We start from the raw sequence: 15,810 nt of genomic DNA on the forward strand, positions 1-15,810 counted from the left end.
GCATCGTGCTTGGCTGTTATGGGTACATAAGTACCTCTTGAGCACACTTGAGAGACCAAAATATCAGGGTACTCAGTTGAGTCGATATAAAAGCAGAAATTTGCTTGTTGGGGGCATGACCTAAGGTTGCTCTCTTCTTCCTCTCCTTCGTCAACCCCGCATTTCTCCCCCCTCTCCTTGAGTACTTCACTCATACCACAGTTCCGCGTCGATTCCGTCTTAAACAAGCGATGTCAGCCAAATTCGGTCAAATCCCGCACTATGAGTCTCATCAGAAATGACCTATACCTCTTCGAAACACATCCAATGCCGCGAAGCAATAAACGCATCTACCGTAGCCGAGGCGGGGATCCAGAGCTCCTCGGTCATTCACCCCTCAAACCAACCATGATTGGACAACACGAGCTCACGTTCAGTTCTATCTGTATTATGCTGAAAGCCTGAAACCCACAAGCCTGGAGCTGTCGAATTGCTCCACTGCGTTTCCTCTTGTTGCAGCTTGCAACGGGGCCAACCCCTCCCCGAGCGGAGATCGCGTTCCCCGCATCCACATATTCGGCCTCCTGTTTGGGCGCAATGGTCGGAACTGGATGATTGTCGACTTGGCAATGCTGCACGAGGAGGCGCTGGAATCCATTAAGAAGGACGAACTGTCGCCTTGGGATTTCTTTTCCTTTGCGTTGCGCGCTTGTCTACTGCTTTGCGTATATCTGGTCGAAACGGTCTACTACATACATACGTCAGTCAACCTTGTTGCAACATAAGACGAGGTCGGATCTATCAATATGGCGGCTCCAGAAATTCCCAAGAAGCAAAAAGCTGTTATCTATGATGCCCCAGGCACTGTCTCGACTAAGGTCGTGGAGCTGGATGTTCCTGAACCAGGTGCTAATGAGGTCTTGATCAATCTGTGAGTAAGAACCAATTTGAGGAGATCGACGTGTCATACATGCTTTGGTTCGTGTTTCTTGTCAATACCGAGGCTAACAAGTTTTTTGTATAGCACTCACTCCGGCGTATGCCATTCAGACTTCGGTGTCATGACCAATACAGTATGTATCCTAACTCAAGCTTCGTCCTCACGGTCCGCGTTCGACCGCTGACACATCATAGTGGAAAATCCTGCCTTACCCTACTCAGCCTGGACAAGTCGGTGGCCACGAGGGCGTCGGAAAGGTGGTGAAGCTCGGTGCAGGCGCCGAAGCATCAGGGCTAAAGGTCGGAGATAGAGTCGGTATCAAGTGGATTTCCAGCGCCTGCGGGCAATGCGGTACGTACCTACACACCACGGGGCCTTAACACCCAGTCTGCATATACCTTATCAGCAAATACTAACGGCCACCCAAAGCCCCCTGTCAGGACGGCGCCGACGGCCTCTGCTTCAACCAGAAAGTCTCAGGCTACTACACCCCCGGAACATTCCAGCAATACGTCCTCGGCCCCGCGCAATATGTAACGCCGATCCCTGACGGCCTCCCATCCGCCGAAGCAGCGCCCCTCCTCTGCGCCGGCGTAACCGTCTACGCCTCCCTCAAGCGCTCAAAAGCCCAACCAGGCCAATGGATCGTCATCTCCGGCGCCGGCGGTGGACTCGGCCATCTAGCCGTCCAAATCGCAGCAAAGGGGATGGGCCTGCGCGTTATCGGCGTCGACCACGGGAGCAAGGAAGAACTAGTCAAGGCGTCAGGCGCCGAACATTTCGTCGATATCACCAAGTTCCCAACAGACGATAGATTCGAGGCCATCTCTTCACATGTCAAGAGCCTCACGACGAAGGGGCTCGGCGCGCACGCCGTCGTCGTCTGCACAGCCTCTAACATTGCCTATGCCCAGTCTCTTCTATTCCTACGTTACAACGGCACAGCCGTATGCGTTGGTATTCCCGAGCATGAACCGCAGGCTGTAGGCAGCGCGTACCCAGGCCTGTTCATTGGCAAGCACTTGAACATCACGGGCTCCGCGGTGGGTAATCGGACGGAGGCAATTGAGACAATGGAGTTTGCGAGTCGGGGCGTGATCAAGGCACATTTCAGAGAGGAAAAGATGGATAAGCTTACGGAGGTCTTTAGGGAGATGGAGAGTGGGACGTTGCAGGGTAGGGTTGTTTTGGATCTCTCTTAGTCTAATCGGTGTATCATGACGAATGTATGTAACTAGCCTTCAATGTTATAACTTATTGACATCTGTACTTTTGGTGTTCTTCTCCATGGGCCACGTAGGCTCCAAAAGGGACGGACTCACCAGTCTCAACCAGGTGTTCACTGCACTACCTCAGAAACTAGGATCCGAGCAGTCAGATGAAGACAGCTGAACCACTGACTACAAGAAGATACGATCAAGGAAAGTAAACGCAATGATGGCGACTCCATAGCCCTAGTGGGTCTACAGCTCGAGCCGCAGAGGTACCGTGATCCGCTAGAGACATGTAAATACTGTACTACTGAGAAACTGAACCGGGCTAGACATTAGGTCACGGAAGGCAAAGCACAACAAGGTGATCGACGCCGACTGTTCATTCGCAGCGCCGCATCACGGGCAGTCAATCGCACCTTCCCAAACCTAAACGAAAGGGTCGGTTGCTCCTTCCGTCGATCATTTCCTGGAGTGCCTACAGTTGAGCGTGCAGCGCAAACATAGGTAAGTTAAAGGAATTGATATGTAAGTAGGTAAATGCATGTATATACTTGAACAGCCGTCCAGCAGCTGCCCTCGAGCTAGTCTGCAACAAAATCTTTCATATAACAAGACAGAACTACCACCTGGGTAACCTGAGTCACATTACCTAACCCTCTTTCTCCTTCCGGCCTCTCCTTCGCCAGTCGAACTCCTCCCACCACGTTTCCTAGCCACAATGGAGCCCTTCTCCGCGGCCCGGACAATCCCCGCCAATTTCACAATGAATCCTCTCGGCGCCCGATTCACCTCCACTCTATGCAAAACGGCCTCCAACCTTTCCTTGAAGATGGATAGATCCTCGCCCGGAATATCTGCCAGTGCATCGAGACAGAAGTGTCCGTTTCCGTCATCGTCGTCCGAAGAACCGATGAGCTGGTGGTAGAGGTTGCGGTCGTCTTCGTCTTCGTCGGACGAAGAGGACTCGGTGGAGAATGAAACCCGGCCGTATCGGTTTCCGGCTAGGGCGTCTTTGTTCCGCGTGCTGATGTCTTCGAGGAGGATGGTCAGGGCCTTTGCAGCACCTTGGAGACCGTGAGGGGCGCGGCCGGAAATGTTCCTATGAATGTTGGAAGCGGTTGTGGTTAGGGTTTCGAGAATGGTGTCTAGGCTCGTTTCGCCCTCCCTGCTCCCAGGCTTGAGTGTCTGACAGTCCTTATCAAATGCCGCCAGAGCTTTCCTCGACCGCTCGAGCACCTTGTCAAAATAAATCGCTGCACAAGCACCGGGCGGCATTGCCTTGCACAGGCTCGCGAAAACGTTATCGTCATGAACGGCGAGCCGGAAGAGCGTGGCTTCGAAGTCCCCCTGCACAACACATTGCTCTGGTGTCCGTGCCCTCACTCTCCTCCCGGACCGACGCCCCGTTTGTTCTTCGTCCTCGGCAAGGTCCAAACGAAATTCTTCGGGGAGGACCGAGGTGCTGAATGCTGAAAGGATGTCCCGCATCCTCTGCGCCCGACTCATACCACCCTCTTCCGCAGCGGACCGGAGGTACGGCCAGTCTAATTGTTCCGCTAGCACTTCGAGTGTTGTAGTCGCGTTGGGATCGGAGAGAAGGTGTTCGACTCGCGGGAAGCCCTTTGCGTGTCCATCGCTCGATAGTAGGATCCTGGAGGGGGTCGGAGGGGCAGAGACTAATTGACCTCGGAGCTGGTCGAGAAGCCACTATATTCAAGAACCAGTTAGCAAGCCTGAAGCCTCTTCAACAGCAAGGCAAGCTTTGACCGGAAGCAGCGAAAATAACTCACAAAGATATGCTGACACGCGACATCATTCACCCCTCGAAACGCCGCACAAGAGCACGTATAATCACCATCTTCGTCCTCATCTTCGTCGATGTCCATCCTCACCCTGACCCTCTCACCAAAAACAAACTCATAACCCCCCTCCTCCCGCCCACAAAACAGCACCTCAAAATCCGTCGTCAGCCCCAGCAGCGCTCTGGCCTCTGTCTCACGATCGAGTCCCGAGCTTCGAAAGTCGTAGACGAGGCCCGAAGACGTCTTGACGGCGGAAAGATCCGTCCTTCTCCCTCTCGCCATCATCGACCCACCGCTCGCAGAAGCAGTCCCTATATCCGACGCTGTATCTGTGTCCGTCCCAGCGGGGCCACGAATCGAAAGACCAGAGAACTGCCCCGTGGGCGTCGACATCGATACGAGCAGCTGCAGCTCAGAAGCAGCAAGCAGAGCTAAGAGCAGAGAAGGACAGGCACGTTGAGCTCCAAGTCTGGTAAACCGTAAATCGTAGGGTTTGGTTTTCGGTGGACTCGCCCGGACCAACTATCAACCAAGCTATAGCTCGAACCAAACAACCGGGCCATCATGCGGGTCTGCAGGCCGTTTTCACTCTTCGTCTTCGACCACCCTCCCATTCATACGAGGGGCTCAAAGCTGAACAGTCACGGCATGTCCGTTGGGCGGCTGAGAGAGGCACAGACGTTCTGGTTGGGTGTTCAGACTGCGGTGTCTGTGTGTTGGTGCACATGGAGGCTTGTGGTTGTGGTTTTCCCCATGGACAAGACGGTGCCGGTGCCGCATGACGACAGAGCTGAGTGGTTCGAGTCAGGTACCTAGGAAAATCAAAGAAGACTCGGAGGTATCCGCGCGCTTAGATAGATGAAAGACATAAAAAGGTTTGGCGAGTGACGTGGAGAGTGTGGTACTCTTGCCGCAGCAGGGCGTACTCGAGTTGAGTGTTGAGGCTGTCTCGAGATGGTCTGGTTGTGGCACGGGCGGCGCGGTCCATACTTGGGAAGCTTCATTATTGCGACGAACTTGGTCCTTGGCCATTCAGCTCTTGAAAAATGAGCCTGATTAGTCTGTAGAAGGTTTGTGGAAGGGTTATCCTTGGATTTAAACGCGTATCGACTATTATATGCTAGAGCCCTAACCATCTATACTGAGACGCAAAAGACAACAGAGGCAACTGCATCGCCAAAAGGTAAAGGGTATAGAATATGAGTAAAGAAATTCGTAACTCATAACAGAACAGTATACACTAATTCCGACTCGAACAAAACCCGTTCGTTACTACTCCTCCGGCACAGCAGCCGGCAATCTTGCCGCATTCCGCTTCTTCGCATCCTCCAAAGCCTTTCTCAGCCGTTCCCGATGCTCGGGGTCGCCGTCCATCTTCCTCGCCGCAATCCCAATCGCACTGGCAGGTCGCACAAGATTAGGCAGCGAGACATCATACAGCTGACTAGCGGGGATAACATCCTTCGCCTTGGGAACGGGCTGATCAGGAGAGAACTCCGTTTTCCCGAGCACCCTCAACGCAGCGTTGATGGCCTCTGTGATCTTCGCCGGGCCCACGCGCACACTCTGCAGTTTGTCACGGATACTATCCTGGATCTTTGCGTCCTCTTTCTTCTTCTCGGCTTCGAGTTGCCGGAAGACGTCTGGTTCTGCGTTTGCGTAGCGCGCTTCTGCGACGGAGACGCTGTAGTCTGCGTTGTTGAGGGCTGAGTCGGCGATGCCGAAAGAGTGCAGGATGGCCTCTGAGTCGTGACGGGCGTATTCGACGAGACTATGGACTGATTTGAGGATCTGTTCGATTTCGGCGTCGGGAAGGCCCGAGGTGCGAATTGCGGATTCGTCGACCTTGTTGATTTTGGAGGAGAGGTCGTCGAGGAGGCTTTGGTTCTCGCCGAGGCCGAGCATGATTGCGTCGTCGAAGAGATCCATGAGTTTGTTTGCGCGGTCGTCGCGCGCCTGTGCGGCTTCGAGGATGTTGCGCCTTTCCATGGAGTCGAAGTCGTTGTCTAGCTTTTTCAGGGCGGCCGAGTCGCCCATGAAGACGAGGGGCCGACGCTCGGCCTTTTTGCGGCGGCGTTCGCGGTCAAGAGCGATTTCTAGACGCTTGTGGTGGCGCATTTCCAGTCTGTGGTGGATCTCATTGACAATTTTCATGGTGTGTGAGATGCTGTGCTTGTCTGCGCCTTCGTCCTTGTTGCTGTTGTCGCGGTCGAGCTGGCTGAGCGCGGAGTCATAATGGACTTGGAGGGTTGAGATCTCTTCTTCCAGCCGCTTATCCACTGGTTGGAACACGTTAACGATGAAGTCTTCGAGTTCGTACCGTTCTTCCTCAAGTTGGGTACGTGCTTCCGATTGACGGAACTCTTCCTCCAGGATGTTGATATCCGCATATCCGATTTCTTTTCCATTGAACAACGCATCAATGTGGCTTTCCGACTCCTCCTGGCGTCTGACGCGCTCGAGATCTAGGTTCTGCCTACGAGCCTTGGTGGCCAGTTCCCAGGGCTTGAACGTCTCGCGCACGAAACCAAAATCATTTGGAAACTTCTCCAAGTCTTTCCTGACGGTTGTGTGCCACAGGCTTTCTGACTGTTTATTGACAGGCGATGAAGTGACGTTACGCAGCTCTTCAACAGGGCCAGGCGGCTTACCTTGCCGGAGCGACGGCGGTAGCGGCGGTGGCGTCGAAGTCTGAGGGGGCTTCTTCCGATAGTTCACACTCTTCTCCCTGATTAGACCGACAAATGTCTCATCTGGGTCTCTCGGGATCGACGTCGAAGAATCTGATCTAGTATGGTTACCTTCAGTCGGCGCTGGCGTCAGCGAGTCAGCCATCACACGTCCGCTCTCAGCTTGTGCTTGTCGCAGAGCAGAATACGCCTGATACGCCGGGCGGTTGATCTCTAGCTTTTCAGAGCCCCGCTGGGGGCCCTCAGTGTAGCGGAACGGAGTGTAGATCCTCTGCGGAGGGTTTGTCGTGAGAGGGGAATACAGTGTCTTCGGTTCGTCATTTTGTGGCGGCACCGTGGAAGAACGCAAAGCATGAGCCGCAACAGCGTTGCTCGCACTGTATCCATGACCTCCTGGATTCGACGCTGACCTATGAAGTGCAGGCGCAGGAGTGTGAAGCCGGGGAAGTATAGGGCGCCCGCCAGGACTATAACTACCCTCCTCCACGTCCTCGACGTCGTCCGCTTTACTGGCGGGCTTGAAGTAATCCTCTTCGGTTTCTACCGGTATCAGCTCCGATTCGTCTGGAGTAGGTTTAGGTTTGCTTTCTTCGGGTTCCTTTGCTGGAGTTACGGCGACGGCCGGCTGCTGCGGGGAACCCACGGCAGCTCTATTTTCAGTTTCATGCTCGATGCTGTAGAGAATCTCACGGAGTTTCGTTTCCTTGGCCACAAAAGTTGTGAAGATCTTGAAACGTTCTTCATCAGAATCAGCGACGGCTTCTGTTCGCAGCATTGCAACATAGCGCTCCAAAGATGACTGCGACCAGGAATCCAAATCCTCATAGCGATCCATTTGTCTGGATGGCGGCCTTGGGGACTCTGTCTTCTTTACAGACTCGCTGACAGAACCTTTGACACTTCCTGCTTGGTCAAGATGTGCTTCTTTCCCACGCTCTATGGATTCTGACCGCTTTGCTGCAGTCTCGTTAGGGCTTGGTGTCATGTGAGGAGAGAGGGGTTGTGTTTCAACTTTTGGACTAAACTGTGTCGACGACGCTCTGTCGTCCATCGAGATAGGCTTATTCCATGCCTCGATGATGCCATCAATGTTTTCCGAGTTGGCAATGACAGATGCAGTGGTATACTCTGACCCCGTTGTGTCCATCCTGGCGGGCGGAGATGGATGAAAGTCATGACGACTGCCGGGGCTGATAGGTGACTGCGTCGAATGATACTGAGATGTCTCTCCGCTTGCTGCTGGTCTACCGAAGTCCGGGTCAGAAAGCGACGGGGCTGAAGAATGGGCGTTTGACGCCACGTTCGCAGGGCCAGCCTCGTGTATTGGGGGCGATTCATGTGCGGCATGTGCCGGAGGATCTCTTCTCGGCTTGAAAGCAGCCACATCATCAACGTTTGCTGGGACGGGGGAGAAGTGCTCCCAATCAGATGGGCCACCGAAGCCCAATGCAGAAGCACCGGTTGGTATAACTAAAGGGCTAGCTTTTGGAGGCACGGGCGGAGCAGGCGCCGAAGACTGAGATGAAGGCTCCGGTGGAGTGTAAGAAGTCGGCTGAGCATTAAAGTTCCGGTAATAGGCAGGCGCCGGTTGCGCCGGAGGAGGGCTCGACTGGCTGGGAACGGTAAGTGGAGGGTGGTACTGGCTAGGAGGCACGGTTGGATGAGCCGGAGGGGGGCTTTGAGTAGGGCCAGTACTTGGGGGGTAATATTGGTTCGGTGGTATATCAGGATAGGTGGGAGGTGGTGGTTGATTCCACGTCTGCTGAGCTTGCGGTCCGGTCGTCAACGGAGGCGCATGGCCTTGGTAACTAGTCTCATCGACTGGCGGCGGCGGTGGAGGCGGGGGAGGTGGAGGGGGTGGTACAGATGTAGCAGGCTGTTGATGCCCATAAGAAGGGTCCGATGCCCACTGTTGATGATATTCCTGACCCCCGTAGCTCGGTGCAACTGCTGCAGGCTGGTACGGGTTTGCAGAGGTGACGACCGGGGATGCGACGTTTGACTGCTGACCATTGGCGCTTGAAGGGCGAGGCTAGATACATATGATTAGCATAAGAGCTGTATCCTTCTACACGGCACTGAAACTCACAGGCAGCGGAGGCGGAGGCGTCTGCAAGTGATTCTGCCTATTGTAATTCACGCCCCATGTCGCCGTGTTGACTCCAGCACTTCCCGGAGGCGGCCCATAGCTAGGTCCATAAGTATGAGTGCTTGGGTTGTATAAAGGGGGAGCAGGCGGCGGCGGTGGTGGGGGGCTTGCGAGGCCGCTAGGGGAATGTCCTCGTCCTGGTGGTCGCGGGGGAGCTGCCGAAACTCGCCATTCTGGAGGAGGGGGCGCGGAGATCGGATGTCGAGGAGAGCTCGAGAACTGATTTGAGCCTGACATCGTCTAAACACGAGCTCTGTTATAGCGCAGATGCGCTTTCGCGAAAGAGAGGTAAGGAGAGGTCCTGATGGTTGACGCAGTGCGGGGAAGGATGATGCGAACGGTTCAGGAACAGAAAAGGGAGGCCGGCGTTTGCAAGGTGCCTTTAAGACAAAGAATAGGCCCAAATATGAAGCACAAACCCTACGCGGGTCTTTCTCGGTTTGCTTCGGAATTTAAGGAAAAGAGGAAGCAGAAGAAGCAGAAGTGGGCGTGGGCGGAGTTGATGGCTGAGCATTGAGCACTGGCCAAACTACGCTGCCTCGAGTAAGGATGTTCGATCTCTCCACAAAAAGCCTCCTTTCGATCTCGTTTTGTCTTTCTCCTGAATCCTACGAGGCGTCAGACCGCCGTTTAAGCCTGAAGTCTCAAGATTCCCCTCAGCTGTCTGATCTTTGTTGATGGTGTCGAAGCATCGCCTGACTCATGCTCGTATGCAGGTCACGATGAACGGCGGGGCGTCACATGAAGTGATTTGTTAATGCCCAACATGACCTGCATGGTCCTAGAATAATCCACAACTTCTTGATGATCTATAATATACAATGCTCACTTTCATTATATGCATACAGAACATACACTCAAACCAAATGGTAAAGTACAGGTAAAGCCAAAGGTCTATCGGATAGCAGACCGCAGTGAAAAGAGGAGAAAAGGGAAAAGACGTAGAAACATCGTCTACGCAGTCGCAGTCGCAGAGACCACCCGTACTCGTTTACCCAGCTTCTCAAGTTCACCAATCACGCCGCCGCCAGACAGCGTCCACTTCTCACTCGCCCATTCATCGGTAACCGTCTCCCGGAGAAGACCACTGAGCGCGAAGTACTCCAGGAAACCACGAGCTTCGTCCTTAGTCAGTCCACCAATTTCCTGGACTGACAGCATACCTTCCTTGGCAGCTGTGGGAGTCGGGAAGTTGAAGGACTCGATTATGCGGGGGTCAGGATAGCTGTATGCTCTGGGAAGAGGGAACTCTGGAGACGAAGGATCGACGCCAGCGTGGCGAGCTGCAACTTGCTTAATTGCGACCTCGAAGGCGGGAATGGAAGGGTGGTTGGAGCCTGCTGTCGAGTAGAGAAGAGCTCCACCGTTGGGAAGAGTGGGCTTGCCGATGCCAGGCTTTAAAAGATTGAGGAAGTGACGCACGAAGACGAGGTCGTGGGCATGGATAAGTTCATGGTTACGGTTGCGGTACGCCGACTTCTGCATCCAGTGACCGAGACCATCGACCGTGACGAGCATAGGAGGGCGAGGTTTGAAGTTCGCTTCGAGACCTGGCGCAGCAGAGGTTGCTGTAAGCTCTGTCCATAGGGCCTGGAAAACCGGCCAAGCGTTTGCGTGGTCCTGAACACCGACGTTGGCGAGAGCCTCTAGCGTCATGCCGGGCTTAACAGCAGGCAAATCGGGGTGCTGTTGAGAGACCTGAAACTTCGAGAGGACCTTCTTGTTGGCATTGGCAGTACGCGACAGCAAGGCCACGGTTGCCTGATTTTGAACATATAAGTTCGGCTCCTCCTCCGAGAGCGGTGCATATCCGGTGTGTCCAGAGACCAGTTCCTGGGCTAAAGAGTCCTATCAGCAACCATGCAACCAGTAGATCAAGCGAAATGTATAATCTAACCTTCCGGGATTGTGACGATAAGCCACTCCTTGGTAAACGCCATGGCCATAGCTTGCAACAAGTGAACAGTCTTCCCTGTCTTTGTTGGCCCAGTGATGATCCTCTTAACTACAGAACCCTTGCCCTCGCCCTCACCCGAAATGCTGTCAAAAAATCGACCCATTTCCAACGTCTCTCGTCTCAAAACTGTTCCAGGGCGACGGAAAATCGACCAACCCTGAGTAGGCTTGAACGCCTGCACAGCTCTCAACTGATCGATCATCGGCACAGGCAGAGCAAGGACAGAGCCACGAAGACGCGAATCCACCATAGTCTCAGAGTTCAGCTCTAACATCCCTTGGACCTCAAGGGCATTCGGGTTGCTGAGCACGATGCGCTTGCGGAGAGCCTTGCGCTCTCCGGGGGCCGGGGGACGGACCCTCTCCGTCGCCCTCTTCTTTTGTTTGCTCGGCTTCATGGACCTCGTTTCTCGAAATTTGGGGCCCGTGTCCTGGCTGTTGGATTTCTTCTTCATAAGGGGGGCATTGAGGATAGCGGAGGTGTGGAATGCCGCGCTTCGGGGCACCGTCACGGTCGTAGGTGAAGGGAGGATGGTACGAGGCGTCTGGCGAAGCTGCGTTAGGCAGCTCCAGCAAAAGGAGGATACCATTGTGATGCGGACACTGGCGCTATCGCCAGCGGTTCAGCAGGCAATGGTGATTAGGGTGCGGTTCGAGGATGTGACGGCTGGACGGGGTCGCCGCAAGGCCGGGAGAGGACTGGAAACTTGATGAGTCGGAGCACATTTTTGGCCGTTCCTCTTCGATACTAAACCGGGTTAGCGTCGTTGCCGTTATTGGGGGCGGTGTGCTGACAGCGGAGCACTGAGCAAAAGCGGCGGTCCAAAATTATCAGGTCCCGAACTTTTTTTCTGTTTCGCGATAACAGCGAACATCAACCCAGTCCACCAATACAATCTTTACAAACATTGAAGATGGCAAACTCAGCGTCGGAGGCGAGTTCCGCCAAGTCAAAGCCAGAGCGACTGTAAGTCTGCCATTGCTAACCTCAACCCTTCGTGGATGATCTACTTACAATATGAACAACAGCCCCATCACCGTCTCAAAACCAACCCCATACACCTTCGACCTGGGCCACCTCCTCGCAAACGACCCTAACCCCCTCGAGCTCCCCCGAGACACACCCCTCAACACCTCCTTGAAAACCACCGCCCGCGACGGCGTCCAAAGCCTCCTCAACCAACTCCTAACAACCTGTCCCATCACCTCCACGCCACAAGGCGTCCTCCTCTCCCTCCCCAGCCCCTCAACGACCCTCCCCCGGCACAAGCCCCTTCCTACACCAAAGCCACCAACCAAGTGGGAACTGTTCGCCCGCAAGAAGGGCATCGGGAAGTACAGCAACAAGCCGGGTGCTGCGTTGGCTGATAAGGAGCGTCGCAAGAAGCTTGTGTACGATGAGGAGTCTGGCGAGTGGGTTCCGCGCTGGGGGTATAAGGGGAAGAATAAAGATGATGATCAGTGGCTTGTTGAGGTGAAGGAGGATGATTGGAAGAAGGAGGAGGAGGCTGCGGCTAAGGGGAGCTCGATTCGGGGGATGTCGAGGGCGGAGCGGAAGGAGAGAATTCGGCGGAATGAGAGGAAGATGAGGTCTAATGAACGGAACGCGAGGAAGAGCGGGGGAGGCCGATGAGTGGATTGAAGTGACTTCTGGTTGTGTTTGATACCCGCGTGCAGAGATTTAGTTATCTGGCACTGGGTTTATCTGGGCGTCTGGAGTGTTATCAGGCTTCTGAGTTCAAAGGTTTAGGTTGTCCTGTTGTTGGGACCAAAAGCAATACTACTTTTTTCCACACAAACATGACATGAGTGGTTACAGGCCAACACGTCGGTACTCGATAGTGCCATCTTACGAACATATAAATTCTCTATTCCTTACAGCTTGGGGATTTAGGAAGCCAGAATTGACGGAAGTCATTCGAAATCATTGTCAAAATAGAAAAGTAAATTCGAATGGATGCTATGAAGATACCACAGGCTCCAACGATAAAATTTCAATGATAGACCAGGTGCAGAGGGCTCTAAAACATACATGCTGGTATGAAAATTGCCTATGCAAGAATATCCGATACCCAACGCTGTAAGGCAAAGCAACAATTCTAGAGGGCAGAAAACATACAAGGAGAACATAAACGAGGAGCAATTTATACAACCATAAGAAACATTTGACCAATGATCATGAACACCAGAGACGCCAAGCATGCATGCAATTTCCCGAGAGAAAGAGGGAAGAAAAGCAAAAGTCAGAGACGCAAAAAAATTCCTGTGGGTATGGCCTGGGACAAAAAAGTGCCAAAAAAACATAGCAAAAGGTCGCTTAGGACGTTAATGTACAACCTCGACCGTGGTTATTAATCCAGGTTCCTGCCGCAGATAGTTTATGGCGTGACCTACACGCCGTAGGAAGAATGATAAGGATAGGCCAGCCTATAAGTTTTCTTTTTCAGCACAAAGGGCCTCGCCGAGTGCAGGGTTCGGAGAGCCAGATGTCTGTTGGAGACGATTGACGCCCAGCAGGTGCGCCTTATATCTGGATTGGAGAAAGAGGAGGCCCAAGCTCCGGTAGCTGAGATACGCTCCTTGTATGAGAAGTTTCGATGTTCCGAGGCTTCTTCTTGTTGTTTTTCGGTGTCTCCGGCCGAGAAGGCGCTTCGTAAGTGCTTGCTTGGCTACTGCCAGAGGAGATAGCCCTTTCGTCGACATCAGGCGCCTGTGCTTCCTTTTCGTTGGCTGAGTTCTCCTTCTCGTCCATCTCCTTTTCCCGCTGGAGCCACTCTTTCTCTGTCCAACATCCTTGCCAACAGTTTTTCCAATCACAAACCAGAAGCTGGAAACAGAATGCATCAATCTTCATGCAGGGTTGGAAACAGATGCAGAGGTTGCGGTAATCCATTTTATTTTGGTCGACGTAGGAATGGAGGAGATTGAGGTGGCAGGTGATGGCGAAAAGAAGGTAATAGTGGTAGGGAGGCAATTTCGAAAGCTCATCTTTGAGCATTTGCGGTGCGGTTGTAGCACCCTCGCATTGTTCAGCGATCTTGGCTTGGGTCTCTTTGGGAATTAGTTCGTCGGGAAGTTCACGAAGCCAGGCCTTGAACATAGAGCCAATGATGTTGATATCATATAAGTCCGGCTCATCAAAGAGGCTTACGTCCAACTCTGCGGGTTTGGTGAGCATATGGTCAATTAGGAAAGGAATATGACACCTACCGGTATCGAAGCGTCTCTGCCAGTGCCTCACTTCTTTTCCGCTACCCGGCACGCGATAGAGTCCTTCCTCCTCGCAACCCTTGAAATTGAGGTAACTAATCATTCGTTAACGATAAAAAATTTCAAACCACCCAGTTGACTTACTCAATGCAGCGATATGGTAAAGCGGGCATCCAGAACTCGGTCTTATCCCTACAGTCTTCGAGGCGCTTGGCAATGCGTGTCCGCCGTGCTTGCTCAATCAACGGCAGGTTGATCACGGAGCAGACGTAATTATCATCTGCCACTATCTCACGCTCGTTGGTGCTACCGCTTCGTGTTATCTTGCCAAAGAAGCCTTTCCCAGCCTTTCCCAACCTGTCAGCTGCTCCGCTTGACGATTGCTTGAGGTTGTTGAATAAAGCAGCCGAAGCACCCGAAACTTGGCTCAATGAAGCTGATGGTACCATTGATCCTTTCCGGCCTGTCGCGTTGACACCATATTCCGCAGGTCGCTCAGTCGTATAACCCCGGCCTGAGCCATTCGCGGCGCTTCTTGGACCACGCTCCTGGCGGGATGGCATCGTCTTCGCCGACTCTTGTGTGTCTGGCTTGATATTCTCTTCGAGCTTCAAGAGGCTGGTAGATGGGCGTCGATGGGGCCGAGCGCTCATAGATGAATCGTCCAATCTGATCGACCGTGACCGAGATAGAAGATTGGCAAACCGGGGTTTTGTCTTCTTGAGTGAATTGAATCCTTCTGTTTCAGTTCCCACCGTTTTCAATTCCGTCGTTTGTGTCCGGGAGTTCTTATCATCGGAAGGATTGCCGTCTATATAAAATTAGTTGGGCTTTTTCTACTAAGATTCACTTGGTACCCACCGGCTTCTTGTTGAAGGATAGCTCCTGGTAGATCTGGCGATGATTCATACAACTTCGATGAAACCTGCGCCCTGCGATCCCTGGAGCTTCCGCGGCTTTTCGGCTTCTCCGCTGAATTGGCGGAACTATCCGACCTCTGTGCCTTATGTGAATACTTCGGTGCCTTGAGGCTGGCGAAGAAGGACCGTGACTGGTCGCGCGTGTGTTTTGGAGTGTCCCTAGGCGAGGGCGGGTAAGGCGGTATAGCTGTGAAGCCTGGGGTAGGTGGTTCTGTCGCAGCACCAGGAGAGGCAGGAAAGGTAGGGCTATGGGATGAATCTTGCGTCACGGGGCGGATCGTGGCACCTTTGAAGAACGGTGAACTGGAGGAAGATTTGGGCGAATGCGGCGTCAGGGGACTAAGACCATCGGAACTTTGGGCACCAGGTGTCAGAGGAGAGGAGATCTTCGCACCCGCCTGCAGTGTGGATGTGCTTAGATCTAGATTCGGTACCACGGAGTGTCTCGACGGCATTTTGACGGTTGTTGAATTGTACGTACGAGTCGATGCTGGGCACTTTGAAGTGATTGGCAGCGGTGTTGACGATCAGAGGGACAGTCAGGAACGACCTGCTCCTTCACAATGAAGGTGTCGGCAGGAAAGGTTGAGGTGACGGGTTATGGAAAGAAAGAGGTGCCGATCACAAACATCCCAGTCGCCAAAGTCGCGGTATTATATGCCTGTCTTTCCAATACTCCAAAACGCAAATCACGGGGTGTTCGCAGGATCACTCGAGAGTGAAGAGGTCGCAGTCAGAATGGATTGGACTAGAACCAGCCTTGCCAATCTTGTCTAGTAAGGTATGCACGGCTAATCAAGAAAAGGGCGTTCAGAGAGTCTTTCGGTAGGATTGATCTGCAGCCGATTGCACAATTGTTAGTGAACCATCTTGTGAAGATTTGCATCAGCTCCAAGCAGGAGATCAAGCGAGGAGTTTCCAGGGATGACGAATTCAAGGCACCGCGGGAC

At 53.3% G+C, this 15,810-nt stretch overlaps 7 protein-coding genes across 7 annotated transcripts; 2 read left to right on the forward strand and 5 right to left on the reverse strand.

Annotated features, from left to right (window-relative positions):
• Nucleotides 1-615: 615 nt before the first annotated feature.
• BDV17DRAFT_298161 (zinc-dependent alcohol dehydrogenase) lies at nucleotides 616-2,121 on the forward strand (the record flags this gene model as incomplete). The annotated part of the gene is made up of 4 exons (XM_073763630.1): nucleotides 616-910; nucleotides 1,004-1,052; nucleotides 1,114-1,270; nucleotides 1,349-2,121. The coding sequence occupies exons 1-4, from the start codon at nucleotides 786-788 to the stop codon at nucleotides 2,119-2,121; spliced, it is 1,104 nt and encodes a 367-aa protein (XP_073620872.1). The 5' UTR covers nucleotides 616-785.
• A 516-nt stretch (nucleotides 2,122-2,637) lies between these two features.
• Nucleotides 2,638-4,533, reverse strand: BDV17DRAFT_73303 (uncharacterized protein). Its single transcript, XM_073765043.1, has 2 exons — nucleotides 3,924-4,533; nucleotides 2,638-3,840 (listed from the first exon to the last, which is right to left on the reverse strand). Exons 1-2 carry the CDS (start codon nucleotides 4,326-4,328, stop codon nucleotides 2,779-2,781), a joined length of 1,467 nt encoding a protein of 488 aa, XP_073620873.1. The 5' UTR covers nucleotides 4,329-4,533; the 3' UTR covers nucleotides 2,638-2,778.
• A 674-nt stretch (nucleotides 4,534-5,207) lies between these two features.
• Nucleotides 5,208-9,011, reverse strand: BDV17DRAFT_286837 (uncharacterized protein; the record flags this gene model as incomplete). The annotated part of the gene is made up of 2 exons (XM_073761016.1): nucleotides 5,208-8,657; nucleotides 8,715-9,011. 2 exons carry the CDS (start codon nucleotides 9,009-9,011, stop codon nucleotides 5,208-5,210), a joined length of 3,747 nt encoding a protein of 1,248 aa, XP_073620874.1.
• Nucleotides 9,012-9,369: 358 nt separating this feature from the next.
• On the reverse strand, nucleotides 9,370-11,534 carry BDV17DRAFT_73392 (mitochondrial 37S ribosomal protein mS29). The gene is made up of 2 exons (XM_073765046.1): nucleotides 10,672-11,534; nucleotides 9,370-10,612 (listed from the first exon to the last, which is right to left on the reverse strand). The coding sequence occupies exons 1-2, from the start codon at nucleotides 11,318-11,320 to the stop codon at nucleotides 9,729-9,731; spliced, it is 1,533 nt and encodes a 510-aa protein (XP_073620875.1). The 5' UTR covers nucleotides 11,321-11,534; the 3' UTR covers nucleotides 9,370-9,728.
• Nucleotides 11,535-11,610: 76 nt separating this feature from the next.
• On the forward strand, nucleotides 11,611-12,622 carry BDV17DRAFT_251233 (ribosome biogenesis protein RRS1). Its single transcript, XM_073756405.1, has 2 exons — nucleotides 11,611-11,697; nucleotides 11,760-12,622. Exons 1-2 carry the CDS (start codon nucleotides 11,645-11,647, stop codon nucleotides 12,361-12,363), a joined length of 657 nt encoding a protein of 218 aa, XP_073620876.1. The 5' UTR covers nucleotides 11,611-11,644; the 3' UTR covers nucleotides 12,364-12,622.
• Nucleotides 12,504-13,144, reverse strand: BDV17DRAFT_73314 (uncharacterized protein). Its single transcript, XM_073765044.1, has one exon. The coding sequence runs from the start codon at nucleotides 13,032-13,034 to the stop codon at nucleotides 12,645-12,647; it is 390 nt and encodes a 129-aa protein (XP_073620877.1). The 5' UTR covers nucleotides 13,035-13,144; the 3' UTR covers nucleotides 12,504-12,644.
• BDV17DRAFT_73352 (putative Rho GTPase activator (Bem2)) lies at nucleotides 13,145-15,546 on the reverse strand. Its single transcript, XM_073765045.1, has 3 exons — nucleotides 14,802-15,546; nucleotides 14,085-14,751; nucleotides 13,145-14,035 (listed from the first exon to the last, which is right to left on the reverse strand). Exons 1-3 carry the CDS (start codon nucleotides 15,313-15,315, stop codon nucleotides 13,255-13,257), a joined length of 1,962 nt encoding a protein of 653 aa, XP_073620878.1. The 5' UTR covers nucleotides 15,316-15,546; the 3' UTR covers nucleotides 13,145-13,254.
• Nucleotides 15,547-15,810: the final 264 nt, after the last annotated feature.

The sequence above is a fragment of the Aspergillus undulatus genome (genome assembly GCF_047715775.1).
Source record: "Aspergillus undulatus strain CBS 261.88 unplaced genomic scaffold BDV17scaffold_2, whole genome shotgun sequence".
NCBI lineage: Eukaryota > Fungi > Ascomycota > Eurotiomycetes > Eurotiales > Aspergillaceae > Aspergillus > Aspergillus undulatus.